Source organism: Ruditapes philippinarum, unplaced genomic scaffold (genome assembly GCF_026571515.1).
Source record: "Ruditapes philippinarum isolate M1 unplaced genomic scaffold, ASM2657151v2 ctg3862_1_1_1_1, whole genome shotgun sequence".
In the NCBI taxonomy this organism is placed as follows: Eukaryota; Metazoa; Mollusca; class Bivalvia; order Venerida; family Veneridae; genus Ruditapes; species Ruditapes philippinarum.
In genome coordinates, this window is record NW_026858771.1 from 71794 (window position 1) to 86526 (window position 14733).

Sequence of the window (14733 nt, forward strand, 5' to 3'; positions counted from 1 at the left end):
ATTTGATTACTTAATGCGATAAATCTTTAATGTAAAGATAATTTAAAATCAACACCAGGATGTGGACTAATGTAAAACACCAAAATTTTGAGAAGTGGGCGGGTTTTGAGTAAATAAATTGAAGCGACAAATGGCTGAAAAATATATTTATCAAAAGAAATCAGAAATATGCGGGTCAACAAGTTCAACCTTTACAATATTTTAATTGCATTTTACATGTACAAGCTTGACCCTTACAAAATCCTCGGTTACCATGAACGGTTTACATTATCTAACGTAAAAGGCCGGACACGAGCCTCGCCTCTAAAGCCTGTGACACAGATACTGGATAAAATTACACGGACTTTTGCACTGGTTAGATATTAGCATGGACCAGAGAGCTTCGGGTGTTTCAAGGCCCGTTCATTGGTGCGCCGTTTCAGTTTTTTCCCGAAGGTGAGTACAAATTTTTCTAGTTTGGTTTATGTCGACATCGAACAGTTTATTTCGCACGGTTTCGTAACGGGATTGTGTTTTTTTTAGCCAGCGGTCAAGATAGCAAACCAAAAAGAAATGTATCATCTGCTGTGCGCATGCTAGATGAAAGTTTGGACATTACCTCTATGCTCATTTGCATACACTCTGGCCTCTTTAAATAGTAAAGAGGGGAAATCAATGGATATGAAAAGATCGAACTTTACGTTAAAGGCACATTATGCCTCAGAAATCCATATTATTTAATAGAAATATTAATTGTGTGTTTAAGAATGTTTTAATAATGGATTTAAAGCATCTTACATGTTTAACAACTGAAGAAAGTAGTACTGAAAGTGCAGTTATATGTTATAAAGGTAGCAAAATGTAAACAAACTAGTAATTTGACTTCCATACAAAATACTCATTACTATGATCATTGCCAACAGAGCAAAAGAAGTAAAATATAGTTATCTATGCGGCAAATAGGTATTAATGCCTATAGTGTAATATATTATTTATATACTAGGTAGATTATATTAAGAGGTAATATCGCGCAGTATAAATGGTTATATAGCAAACATAACTCGGCCATATAACCTGTCAAACGTCTTTATAAGGTTATATGATCCAGTATTAACATAATATAACCAAAATCGTTATTAAAGGGACTCCACTGAGGTGTTTTGACAAGATGCGACTAAATTATTTTCCGAGTTTTATGTTCCTAGACCAATAATTTGTGTGTAAATGTTCAGTTCATTCGCTGGTTCGTTTTTCAAGAATAGTTTTTTTACAGTATATACCACCATATTTCTATTGCGCCACTTAACATATTTTGACCTCTTTTTTTGGTAATTTAAATGGATTGTAAGTGCCGTTAGCAATATTAAGATTTTTTTGTTCACTTCAGAATTTTTGTTTTCTTTTAATATATTTTCAAAATTTTCACGAAAATTAACTTGAATCTGAAGGTATGCTACTTTTCTCAGAACGTGTCAATCTCGTTGATTTTGTTTACTTGTACAAGTGTTTTGATGATTTTATTATCGTTTTTCATGTTGTTCATTTATTTATAGTCATTTTCCAAAAATTACAACCGGATGAATAATTTAAATGAAACTTTAATACATCAGCATTTGTGTACTGACAGGTACTAAGTCCACCATCGAAATAATGTCAAGGCTATCAGCGTATAATGACGTTACTTGTAACATAAAAATAAACACTGAATTTTTGTTTCGTAACTATGCATGGATAGCAAGATTTCAATATATATAAATATTAAAAGCGGTTATCACTTGTTTACCGCTTCACATAGGTAACTAAAAATCACTTAAGAAGTATTTGTTTCAAAAATTTTTGTTTCATGTGAAATTAAGGAAAAGAGTATTTTTATAGATGATTTATTTCATCAAATACTTAATTTGTTACAAAATTGCTATCCAGTTTTGCCATTTATACTATAAACATAACTGTTGTAAGTGACCACCATGCAATAAAGAACATGCCTTTTTACCTCCAATAGATGACTCTTCAAATAGCTTTATTCTACGTACCAATTATCTTTATTCTACGTAACTTCACGTCTTATATTTAATTTCAGCTCTCTGCAAAGATGCGCATAGAGAAATGGATGATTTTAACAATAATTTTCACCATGTACTCCTTCAATGCAGTTCTAGCTAACTGGGACAGGGTATGCTCTCCATTTACGAAGAGTTTTGGGCCTCATCCCCACGGCATCTGTGGCAGCCGAATTGACGAGACCTTAGATTTACTTTGTGTTGGAGGATATAATGAATACCCTAGTTATGGTGGATTTAGAAAGAAACGAGACATAGCGGAAGGTAAATGAAGCTCTATCCTCCATTTTAAGAGTTTTTATCGAAACCGGAAGTGAAAATAATTCACTTTTCAATACAAATAGTCATGTAAAATAAACATAAATATATGTTCTCTTACACATATATCAATAAAGGTTGCTTTGAACTTTTGAAGAAAGAAAATGTCATGAAAGCTAGCTTATTACAAGCAAAATAGAAAAAGAAACTGGATTGTCCTATTATATACTTGGACTACGTTTTTAGGCGAATGACAAATTCATGCATACATTGTTACGCGGTTTAAAGGCGGGATTTTTTTTCGGTCATCTATAAATAGAATTTTAAAAATAAAAATATTTATAAGTGTATCTTGATATTTATCATATCATTAAGAATATGATGATAGTGGGTTTGCAAGTGTAAACGTTTGCAGAAAGGCAGGTCAAGGTACTGTCGTTGATACAGATTTTGACATAAATTCTGGTCAACGTTCGAGAGATAAGTAACTGCCCCTGAACTAGGTTTGTGACATCAAAATGAAGTTGTCCGATTCATTTACACAACTGTTTAAAATTTTCGGTTGCCAAATTTCATTTTCATCTGTTCCTACTTAGAAATAACGCAAATTGACTAAGAAATGTCTCACAATATCTGAACTAAGTTTGCCCAAGTTGAGCTCTTTAGCTTACCTGAGCACCACGACAATGTATTTAAGATGAGCTGTTGCTATTGCTCTGTGACCGTCGAGCGTCGTTATTTAAATGACGTAAAACATTTATTTTAAAAAAATCACCTCCATCTAAAGCACGTTGCGATCAAGTTTTGCGGGAATGATCCCTCTGTGGTCTTCTGTCATGTTTTGTTTAAAACAAATTCCATTTAAAAATCCGGATAGCATTATCATAGGTTTTCCTTATATGAGCCGTGTCCCGACAAAACCAACTTGCAAACCCTATAGCAACTAGAGAACTGATAGCGAACAGCATGGATCCTGATCAGTCTGCGCGGATGCGGTCGCAAACCCATTATATTGGTTTTGTCGTGACGCGGCTCATATGTATATAGCAAACACTTATCTGAAACTGCAAAGAAATGGGTCATGAAAAATATTAGACCTATACCAAGATCTTCACACAAGATAGCCCGAAGGTAAAAAAATGGCAATAATATAGAATAACAAAAAACGGCCCTACGTCTTAGGGTCATTGGTCTTTTATAATTATGTACATAACTATATCGAAAAACTCAAAAAGAAACAGAGAAGACTAGAGCTTAAATAGCTCTTCCATGTTTAATTTACATATAGTTAAAACTTAAAATTATCTTCTCTTCTGAAATCAAGAATGCTAGAGCTTTTTGGACATGGATTGTCTAGTTGACCTCTTCTAAGTTTGGTTAAATTATAGCCTTGGGTCAAAATTGGCATGCACAAAGTTTGGGTATTAGGTTTCTTTATATACAGTTTGTAAGAACTTAACAATTCCTCTCCTCTAAAACCTAGGAGGCTATATTTGGATTGAATCTAAAGGACCTCAGTTTTTTCAAATCACGGGTATTGTGTTAAAGTTGGCCTCTGCACTTGTTGCCATCGTTTTTTTCTTTCATGTGAAGAGAACATTTTGTAAAAAAAAAAAATAAAAAAAAATACTTTTTTATTGTCTTGAATTGCTCAGCCTTGACATTTTGACTATATAATCAATATAACACGTTGGTGAAATTTGGTAACAGTTAACATTAATTATGACCCAATGATCTATTTTCACATTGAGACATACACTTAAAATGTGACTTGCTTGTCCAATATCAAACCAGTTTTGAATATTGATACCAGTTGACCTAGATAATTTGCCTAATATCACTCATTTAATTAAATCTATCAATCCCAAATTGTCCCTTGTCAATTTCTTTAAGTCAGGTGAGTGATATAGGGCATCCATGGCCCTCTTGTTTAAAGATTGTGCCTTCTTGTCAATGTGCATTACGAGTTTGCATAGATGATTGATAAATAACGCAATGATATTTTCACCGCCTTTGTATTTGAATAAACGCTAAATACCTTAGCGTTTCAAACCGTGGAGCATGGTTATAAATAAATATCCCGTGCATTTATAAAAGATAGTCCACGTATGGTTTTAGAAGTGAAATACAAAATGAAAGTTAAAAAAAAAAGTTGATACATTTACATGTATAATTAAAATCGTGCATACTTAGCGAATTGATACAGGCGAAACTTTATGCAGTCAATCAAAAGAGTGTCTTACGGCATTGTTGATCGGGGTGCTCTTTTAGTGTGTCACAGTGAACAGACATAATCTTATTCTTCAGTCAGTATGTACATATACAGCTTCTTTATCATTATAATTTAAATTTTATTTTCAGGTCACGCTAGAGACCTTCATGGGATTTTAATTAAAAGAAAGGAAGCTAATTCATATTTGGTCAAAAGATCGAACTTCTATGAGCGTGGAGTTGTGTGCGAGTGCTGTTATCACCGCTGTTCTGTGTTTGAACTATTTTCATACTGTAGAGGGGAACCAAGTTTTCTAGGATTATTTAAAAGAAGTGTGCGAGACCAGGAACCAAAATTTCGTCATGATCACTCTAACGATTAATTTCGAGATAAAAAAATCTATGGAGTAAGACGTTTGAAAATACTAGTCACTTGCAAAGGATTGAAATGTAAACAGTTCAATAATAATAATGCATAGACAATAACACGTGTTTAATAGTCATAATACATGCGACTCGTCTGTATTTTCTTTAATTCGGTACTCTGTTAATACTTATGAAAAGTAATAACAAAAATGTGTAATAGTTGACTAAATTAGAGCAAGAAGAAGATTATCAGAACATCTTTGAAATAATTTTGATTTTTTTTTTAAATTTTTATTTCTATTTTCCAGTGTTCACCAAATTAATTAACATTGTATTCCTATACAAACTAAGCTATATTGACTCAGTGATAGAGAATATCTTTAACACGTTTCATATAAGGAATATAGCTTTTATTGTGAAAATATTTGACAATTAAATAGTCCGTCGCAACGTGACCTTACCGTAAATAATTGATTTCAAAATTCTGGGGTAGTTCAATAATAAAACAGTTTATAAAACAAGTTTAACTTTTAACTTAATATTTAACTTTTTTTTGCAAGTGAACTTTGTGTATTAGGTTAGATGAATGTTACCTTAGGATATTAATTATATTATTTTGATCTCAGACATTTACAATTTAAGAAATTTACTTTAAGACATTTACCGATAAAACATTTACCCATGCTATACTTTTACTTTATACATGTATAATAACAAGTAATGTTTCAAATTTCCGTCATTAATGTTTATCAGTATAAATGTTCCCAATTTTATTGTTTATTTGAGAAAGAAAAGTGAAATTAGTGATAATTACCCTTTTCAAGTGAAATATCTTAAATGCACTTGTTCATCTTTCAGTCTGGACAAACCATTTGAGCAGCGTCACGACAAAACCAACATAGTGCGTTTGTGACCAGCATGGATCCAGACCAGCCTGCGCATCCGCGCAATCTGATCAGGATCCATGCTGTTCGCTATCAGTTTCTTTACTTGTAATAGAGTTGGTAAGCGAACAGCTGGTCGCAAAGCACTATGTTGGTTTTGTCGTGACGCGGCTTATTTATCATGCTATAATGTTAAAAATATTTGAGGAAAGAGTATCGAACAATGCAGATCATGTTCAGATGGCACGGATGCGCCGGCTGATCATGGTCAACACTGGTCGCATGAATAAAGTCCGTTGCAGCCATAAGGCTAAGGGTTAATTTTTATGATATTATACAGTCAAACAAATCTTTTATTCTTCGTTTGTTATTATTATTCTACGATTAAACTAGTTGAAACCTCTGTTATGTACCAGACTTCCCACATAATTACTAGTATGTTTTCCCTAAAATTATGTTTAAAGTGAATTGGTCTAAAATGGAAGGTCTGTAATACAATAAATAATTACATTCAAAGTATTTAGTAACAAACCACGAATAATTCATAAATGGAAGTTGTTGGCAAACCCGATATTACATAGTTACATTGTACATGTTTATTTATTAAGCAGATAATACATTGCTCTCGAACAAAATATTATTATTCATCATAAAAATGTTCATACTTAATCACTTAGAACTTTATCAACATTGTTTTCTTTCAAACACTATTTTATAAGAATATCCAAATGATACATTTCTATAGTTTTTTTTATCAAAACTGTGCCGGTTATAAGCCAATTCACTTTTAAGGAACTCCGCTAAGGTCCAAAAAGCTCAGAAACAATAAACTTGAAAATCTTACATAAATAAATTGAGCTCTTTAAACGGTAACATATAAAAATGATAATCTGCTGAGAAATAGCCTGGTTAAATAATTTCAAATCTTCTCTTTATTTGCTGTATAAAAAGATAAATAAAGGGCCACAACTGCATAAAACTATTCAGAAGGGGACATAAACATAGCCTGCATAACCTTGCTTTGTAGAGATGCGTCCACTGAAGTTTCAATGTATTACATGAAGTTATTGCTGAGAAATAACAATGATAAACAGTTTGAAATTATCCTATATAATAATGCTATCTATAATAAATAAAGGGAGGTAATTTCCTGACAATAATAAAGCTAACGAACAAACACAATGACCGAATGCTTAATGCTTCGGACTAGTAATTTGCTGGCCGCGTGGGTTCATACCCCTTCAAGGGCAAGACGTTGTTTCCTTGAACAAGGAACTATACACTCATTGCTTAGTACTGATTGGATTCAGGAACGGATTCCACAGTGTCTATAAGCTTAAAGTATCCTTCTAAATATATTTGATTCAAGAGAAATTACATCGGACGTATGAAATAGTCACTACATGCATTAGGAGTAAGAAAAATTATACCATATACTACGAAAGACCGGTGGGGACATTTCAACTGCATGAATTTCAGATTTGATCTTCGTGAATTCACAATTTTAATTTCGATTTCAACATACGGAGTTCACGAATTCAGGATTTCAGCCTCATGAAGTTGAAATCGTGAATTCATCAGGTTGAAATTGTGAATTCACGAAGATGAAATAAGGATTTCGTGAAGTTGAAATGCCCCTACCGGTCTTTCGTCACATACTTATGAGTCAAGTTCCAGTATAATATATTATGAATTCGTTTAACAATGCTACAAAGGAGAAGAAAAACTATCAGTATATGATTTTCATAGCATTTTATTAAAACTCAACAATATAGAAAAATATTCGTAATATATATGCATCTATCAAGATATAGGTAAATGAGTAATAATTGTTTTATCAAATGATATTTCAAATTCAGTAAAAAATGTAATAAAGAGTTCCACGAACGTAAATAGAAGCACGGAACGTTGTTTTATTTCTCTGTCCCTTGGAAACAATACCATTCCACTGTTTTAATGTCTATTTAAGTCACATAGAAATTGTATCAAAATTCATATAATATCATGTAGTGAGCAAGAAAACGCAACTGCAAACACTATAATTGAATTTTGCATACTCATATATAGTAGTCGAATTCAATGTTTATTTCTTAAAGTGGACGAACAGACCACCGATAGCTTCACAGCACGGTTCCATGCAGCAGCTTAAACATGTCTTCGTGACCTTTGTAAACACAGAACAGTTGATCTCGCAAATTCTCAATAGTGGCGTGATGTACCAAATATGGTAGAAAGCAATGGCGGCAAATTCGCATCCCCACTCGGCAGCAATACAGATCCCGTAGAAGAGGGTCAAGAGTTTGTAGCAAAGACCAAGCCAGAGGTTGAAGCAGGTGTAGGATAATTTCCAGACACAGTCGATACTGTGGGCCCCCTCGGGTTCTGCTAGAACATCTTCAAACTGGACCTGTAATATGAATAATACAAATATATAATAGCAAATCAAGCAGGTGTTCATGTCCACAAATATCTTGTTATATTGTAATTAAAAAAATATATGATTGTAGATTGCAGTGTGGCCAATATAATGCATATTAAAATGTATTGTGTGTACTGTTGCTTTTGTTTAAGAAATTGTTCATTTTGTGTATTTACATGAACTACATAATTATGTATAATTATGTATGTACAACTATGCTAAAACTTAAAGAGTAAAGTGCACGTTGTTACATCTTATATCTATAACAATCTAATGGTATATATATTTTCCAAATAGCCCACTTTAAAAATTAAAACAATATTCAATAATATTTACATGCAAATTGTTATTATTTATCTTAAAGTGCTATAATTGTCATTGAGATACTGTACGTATATTATACTTTGAAAAAAACCTGATAAATAAGATTAACAGTGAATTTGTTTTATTTTACATAATCTGTTAATATGAATGTTACCTAAACATTATATAGCGTTTAAAATTTATGCAATCATTCATACATTGTGTTCACCATATTTCAAACTGAGACTCATTTTTAATTCATATATGATCCACAAGTGTATAAAGTTATAATTATGTCTGCTGCAAAAATTATCATTTGAATGATTAACAAGAATACTTCCAAAATACATGTAAGACATAATATTACGTATGTTTTTATAATTTAGAGAGAAAGACGCATGAAGGATATCACTGCTAAACAGTTATAAAACCCTACTTAAAATAGCAACATAATAGTTTGTTCCGGAAGTTTTTATTCTGTTTACATATAATAATGTATGTTTGATAACAATGACATTCTATGGTACAACTTTTTACAAGAACTGACCGTAAGATTATGGAAACAAATTTACTGTTTTAAAATTCTATAAAAAAAATCCAGTAAATATGCATGCAGCTTTATATCCTTTTAAATAATGGTTAAAGATTGCAACATGCATACTCAACACTTAAAGATAAGAAAATATACTTAAAAAATAATTCCGAATAAAACAGTTATAAATACAGAAATGTTTACGAAAAAACACTTACCTTGATGTGGTCATTAAGACCATTTGGATCTCTGTTTACAAGATCAACTGACATCTTGACAGTGCTTTACAAAGTTTAGGTCGAGAAAGAAATGCAATGCTCTAGATCCGAAGGACGTTTGATGTCCACAAATGGTTCTGTACGCGTATTTATACTATACATGAAGTGGACTTTTGATCCGTTGCTAAGAATATCATAACGGGAATCAACTTGTCAAAGTTATAATGACAAAGATTGTCTTTTCATTTATCACTAATCAAGCTGGACAATGTAAATACTATAGAGCTTTAAAAAAAACTTTGTCGGTATTACATTGATTTATTAAAAGTTGTCACCGTATAGATTGTGGTATTTTTCACACTCGTTTCATGTCACGTCGCGTTTTGCGTAAAATATTTTCTTTTTACAAATTGTTTTAATCATCATGAAACAGTGACACATTCAACATGGGATAAACAAATGAATGAATGAAATATCAACATTTGATCAGTATTATAACTTTAATCATTAATTATTTTAACATATTAAGATTATAGAGAAAATCTTATATATACAATATGCGTTTTCAAATACTAAATTACTAGCTAACGTATATCATATTTTACTAACATAATATTGCTAAGTTCTCGCAATAATTAAAGCTCCTATTTATTACTAAAATGGTACTATATTCAGTGATTTATATAACACTGTCTTACAGTATCTTGTAAGTTGTAATTGACAATAACAATGACTCCCCCCCCCACCCCCACCCCCCCCCCCCCCAAAAAAAAAAAATTAAAAAATACTCGCTTACATACACATTTTTATATATATTGTACATAACATGAGTTATGCTTAATTCTACACATACACATACTTTTTGAACATCTTAACATCATATATCAGGATGGTAAAACACTTAATTATAACTGAATAAGAAATCATCTAAACATATTTTATGTTTTCTTATACATAGCATAATAACGTAGCAACTGATTTTATGATATTTGCGTAAATTGCTGACTCAATAATATTGAACTTTTTAATAGATGGTATGGTAAAATCAATATATTAATTGTACATAATATGAGATACGTTAATAAGAAAATCATACACATCATTTCGAACATCTTTGCATCATATATTATTACCTCACGCTATTTTTGCATGAGCTGAAAATATATATATGGACTATATTGAATTACACTCATATCATGTTCATTAAACTTTGTGTATATTTAGTTTTGTAGGGAACTGAATCTTTACAAATGAAAATTTGGTAACTATCATAATTATGCTGCAATAAAATTTAATGCATCTTTGTTTTATTATATCATTTATTTGTTCATCTTTAGCTTGGAGCAGGGATCCCTTGTTTGAGCATAATTATGTAGTTATATATTATATTACATGTATTAACCCATTACTTCATATACACGCCTTTTAACGCCTTTTTCATCCCTCCCCCCTTTTGTTGTCTCAAATGATGAAAAAATGCCTTATTTAGGCCCCAAATACTTGTTTTTGTTTGAGAAATGTTGTTAAAAAAAGTGACCTCTTTTTCGGCGCGGCCCCCCAACCAATAGATACATCAGGGGGTTGCCAGAAGGGGGATGTGCCCCCTTCTGTTTGGGGGGTTTGAAGGGGGGCGGCACTCCCCCTCATCGCCAAGAAAATTTTGGACTTGTGAGAAGCTGTAAATGACCCCAGATTGATCATAAGGTAACGTGTAACCAACGCTGAAAAGCATTTGACTCTATCTCAATCCATTGAGAAGTTGCAGCACTTTGAAATCAATTTTGATGGAAAAAATCAACGCAAAATAGTGATTTTTGGCAATTTTGAGATGTCCCCTCGTTGCCATGGTAACAGAAAATTTAAGCCTGAGCATGTTGTTGCAAAGGCAATGGTCCAGTCAACATTTGTGCCAAGTTTGATTAGTGTTGAAGCAGTTTTTTTAGTATTATAGCAATTTGAACTTGTAACGGGAGACTTTTCAATGAAAACAGCCATTTTTCACAAAATGCTCATGAAGTAATGGGTTAATGAAAAAAATAAAAAAATCTACAAAACAAGAATTTTTCTTCAAATTTATATGACAGGCCATGTTTAAACATGAAAAAATGCGATTTAGGGTAATTTCAAGTATTTTCATCATTTTCTGTTAACCCATTACTTCATATACACGCCTTTTAACGCCTTTTTCATCCCCCCCCCTTTTGTTGTCTCAAATGATGAAAAAATGCCTTATTTAGGCCCCAAATAACTTGTTTTTGTTTTGAGAAATGTTGTTAAAATAAGTGACCTCTTTTTCGGCGCGGCCCCCCAACCAAAAGATACATCAGGGGGTTACCAGAAGGGGGATGTGCCCCTTCTGTTTGGGGGGTTTGAAGGGGGCGGCAGTCCCCCTCATCGCCAAGAAAATTTTGGACTTGTGAGAGGCTGTAAATGACCCCAGATTGATCATAAGGTAACGTGTAACCAACGCTGAAAAGCATTGACTTCTATCTCAATCCATTGAGAAGTTGCAGCACTTTGAAATCAATTTTGATGGAAAAAATCAACGCAAAATAGTGATTTTTGGCAATTTTGAGATGTCCCCTCGTTGCCATGGTAACAGAAAATTTAAGCCTGAGCATGTTGTTGCAAAGGCAATGGTCCAGTCAACATTTGTGCCAAGTTTGATTAGTGTTGAAGCAGTTTTTTAGTATTATAGCAATTTGAACTTGTAACGGGAGACTTTTCAATGAAAACAGCCATTTTTCACAAAATGCTCATGAAGTAATGGGTTAAGATTCCTTGTTTGAAAAGGTGCTTATTTTCCCACTTGATTTATAAGAGGCCTTAGCCTTTTGAGTTTGAGAAGAATTTTAGCTAAAATTGCTAATTAGGGAAGTAAAAAGGCTGATGTAAGTTTAGATACTTGGGAAAACTATATATATACAAAATTTAAAGAAAATATTCTTTAGAAATTTAAGAGGCCTTCTATATATACAGGTTATCTGTTATATACGGTGAAAAATTACTAGAACATTTCAATGAAATATTTTTTAATGAATATAAATAAATAAAATATTTCACTGTGTTTCACCTATACTCTAATTTCCTTAATTTGTTCTCTTTTTTTACCGTTTAACTATACCGTACATTTCAGTACGGGATTCTTAAAAGAACGGGATATAGACAATCGCGAAGCGAGAACAAGTAAACTTAAACTATGAAAATAAAGATTTTGACTTTAAATTGCTGGTAAATATATAAAATAGTTGAAAGTTATACATTGCATTTAATTTTGCATCATTTTATCAGCAATGTCTTGATAAGGTCAAGCTGATTATGACGTGTTATCTGGTATTATCGGTGTAGTAGTGTCCGGATATGTTTGGAATTCGGATACAATTGAAATAACAATATTTTTTTTTAATGTTACTGATGTCATTTTTAATTTCAACTTTATCATCATACCAGACAGTACTGTTTAAAAGCACTAGATAATGCTTTTTATGCACAAATAATCGCCAGGTTATTGAGGTAAACAGACCTCAATTACCTGGCGATTAATTGATTCATTTTCAATGTTTAATTTATTTGTTATGACATTAATTTTTGGGAAGTCCCTAGCTGTACAGGCACATACTAATAGCTAAAAGACCTAGCAATAAGTGAGTCTTATGAAAATTGACTTTTCATTGGTCTATGGAAAGCCATTATGATTGGTTGACGTCTGCATTTTTTAACAAAAATTCATTTTAGATCTACATGTAGTGAAATCATGTCTTTGATTGAAATTAAAGCTGTGGTTGAAATAAACACATTATTTAATTTCATAAATGCTGACTAAAAAGCACTTACCTACAATAATACGTAAAGATATAGTAAAAAAACTTATTTTTATAAAGTTAAACACTGTACTGATATATTTTCAGGGGAGTCCCAGTACCATTTGTTTGTAAGAATAGGAAAGAGAGGTTTGTGGCTATAGGAGAGGAGGTGGGAAGATCATCATATGACATAGTAGCTTTTCAAGAGGTATACTTATATAATGCACATACCCTCAGATAGTATTTTAGCATTATTTGTTAACATACAGGAAAGTATTTGAGGTTTTATGTGTATGTATTATAGTATGTTGTTGTCTGTGATAATGTAATGATTCACCACAATAAAGATTCGCCACATAACTTATTTACTGTGGTGAATTGTTATAATTCTATGGCAAATTGTTATATGGCAAGTGTTACTGTGACAAATTGTTTCTTATTTTTGTCTGAGTGTCATTACACAAGTTATTAAATTTTGACAGATTTCATTGGCATTTTTCATATTTGATATGCAAGTATGGTATATCCTAACACAGTTCCAGTGAAATTTCATAATAGTCATCTGCATGCTTTAACAAGCACTTTATGACTTATGTACTTTGTAAGATTACTAAGCTTTCCTGTGATGTTGCATTAGGGAACTGGCACTTTAAAGGTAACATTTAAAAGTTATTGTGCTTTTTGTTTCTAATGTTTTTTCAGGGTTATCACTAGCCATGAAATCCTGAGGGTCATTTTGACTACATTTTACTGACTACAATGCCAAATCCCCATGATTTTAACAAAATTTGACCCTCCAGTTAAAATCCTGAGTGTCAAATCAGGCCTTTTTGAAATTTGAAGGGTCAAAGAGTCATTTCAAGGGTCAAACGGACACCCTGGTTTTTTGTTTTTTTTAAAGCATTGTCATTTAGAACTTTGGTAATTCTTTCAGGTATGGCACAAAGGTGACTTTGAGATACTGAAAAGAAATATAGGAAACACTTTACCATATAGTCATTATTTCTACAGGTAAATATTTAATAACTGTTTATAAACCTTTAGCTTGATGAAATTGTGTTATGAACCTGCCTTGCTTTAAATTTGGAATAGTTTATTCTAGTTAAAATGAAATTCAATATCAAAATATAAAAATTCAGCTGGTCAATTCCCGAGCTTGTCTGGATCAATACTGGCAGAAAAGGTTGGTCACTTTTGGTTCAGGTTACAGCAGGTTACGGGTTTAAAGTTTTATATGAGGGCCTGTTATTCAGCAATCAAATATAATCCATTCAAATAACTGGGAAAAGCTGAAAATATTACTGCACATTAAATAGTATAATCTTTAAGTATGTATATATGAGTGACATTTAAGGGGATGTAAAAGTAACAAAAACTATTCTCATAACTAATCTATACAATAAATTATAGTAAAAAAGTTTGAGGTTATTTTATTAAATAAGATAAAACATACATTTGTAATCTATAAAAGTCCATGAACAGCTGCTGTCAGCTACTCAACTAAAATACTGTTAGATTTAAAAATATTCTTGCAAAAAAGAAAATTTAAACTGGATCAGAGAATTCTCTTAATTTTTTAGCTCGACTATTCGATAAGAATAAGTAGAGCTATTGTAGTCACCCGAGCGTCGGCGTAACCACTTATGTTAAAGTTTTTGTAATAGTTCAAATATTTTCAAAGTCCATTGACATATGGCTTT

General features: G+C 32.0%; 3 protein-coding genes across 3 annotated transcripts in view; 2 read left to right on the forward strand and 1 right to left on the reverse strand.

The window, feature by feature from the left end:
• The first annotated feature begins 204 nt into the window (after window positions 1-204).
• Window positions 205-6670, forward strand: LOC132754243 (con-Ins Im2-like). The gene is made up of 3 exons (XM_060744861.1): window positions 205-435; window positions 2060-2303; window positions 4659-6670. The coding sequence occupies exons 2-3, from the start codon at window positions 2072-2074 to the stop codon at window positions 4889-4891; spliced, it is 465 nt and encodes a 154-aa protein (XP_060600844.1). The 5' UTR covers window positions 205-435; window positions 2060-2071; the 3' UTR covers window positions 4892-6670.
• An 844-nt stretch (window positions 6671-7514) lies between these two features.
• LOC132754244 (caveolin-1-like) lies at window positions 7515-9349 on the reverse strand. Its single transcript, XM_060744862.1, has 2 exons — window positions 9231-9349; window positions 7515-8165 (listed from the first exon to the last, which is right to left on the reverse strand). The coding sequence occupies exons 1-2, from the start codon at window positions 9282-9284 to the stop codon at window positions 7842-7844; spliced, it is 378 nt and encodes a 125-aa protein (XP_060600845.1). The 5' UTR covers window positions 9285-9349; the 3' UTR covers window positions 7515-7841.
• A 3026-nt stretch (window positions 9350-12375) lies between these two features.
• LOC132754248 (putative neutral sphingomyelinase) overlaps window positions 12376-14733 on the forward strand; it is a 29278-nt gene continuing 26920 nt past the window's right edge. The window contains exons 1-3 of the mRNA XM_060744870.1: window positions 12376-12461; window positions 13139-13241; window positions 13968-14044. Coding sequence (XP_060600853.1) covers window positions 12430-12461; window positions 13139-13241; window positions 13968-14044 — 212 coding nt within the window. The 5' untranslated portion in view covers window positions 12376-12429. The remainder of the gene's footprint in view (window positions 12462-13138; window positions 13242-13967; window positions 14045-14733) is intronic.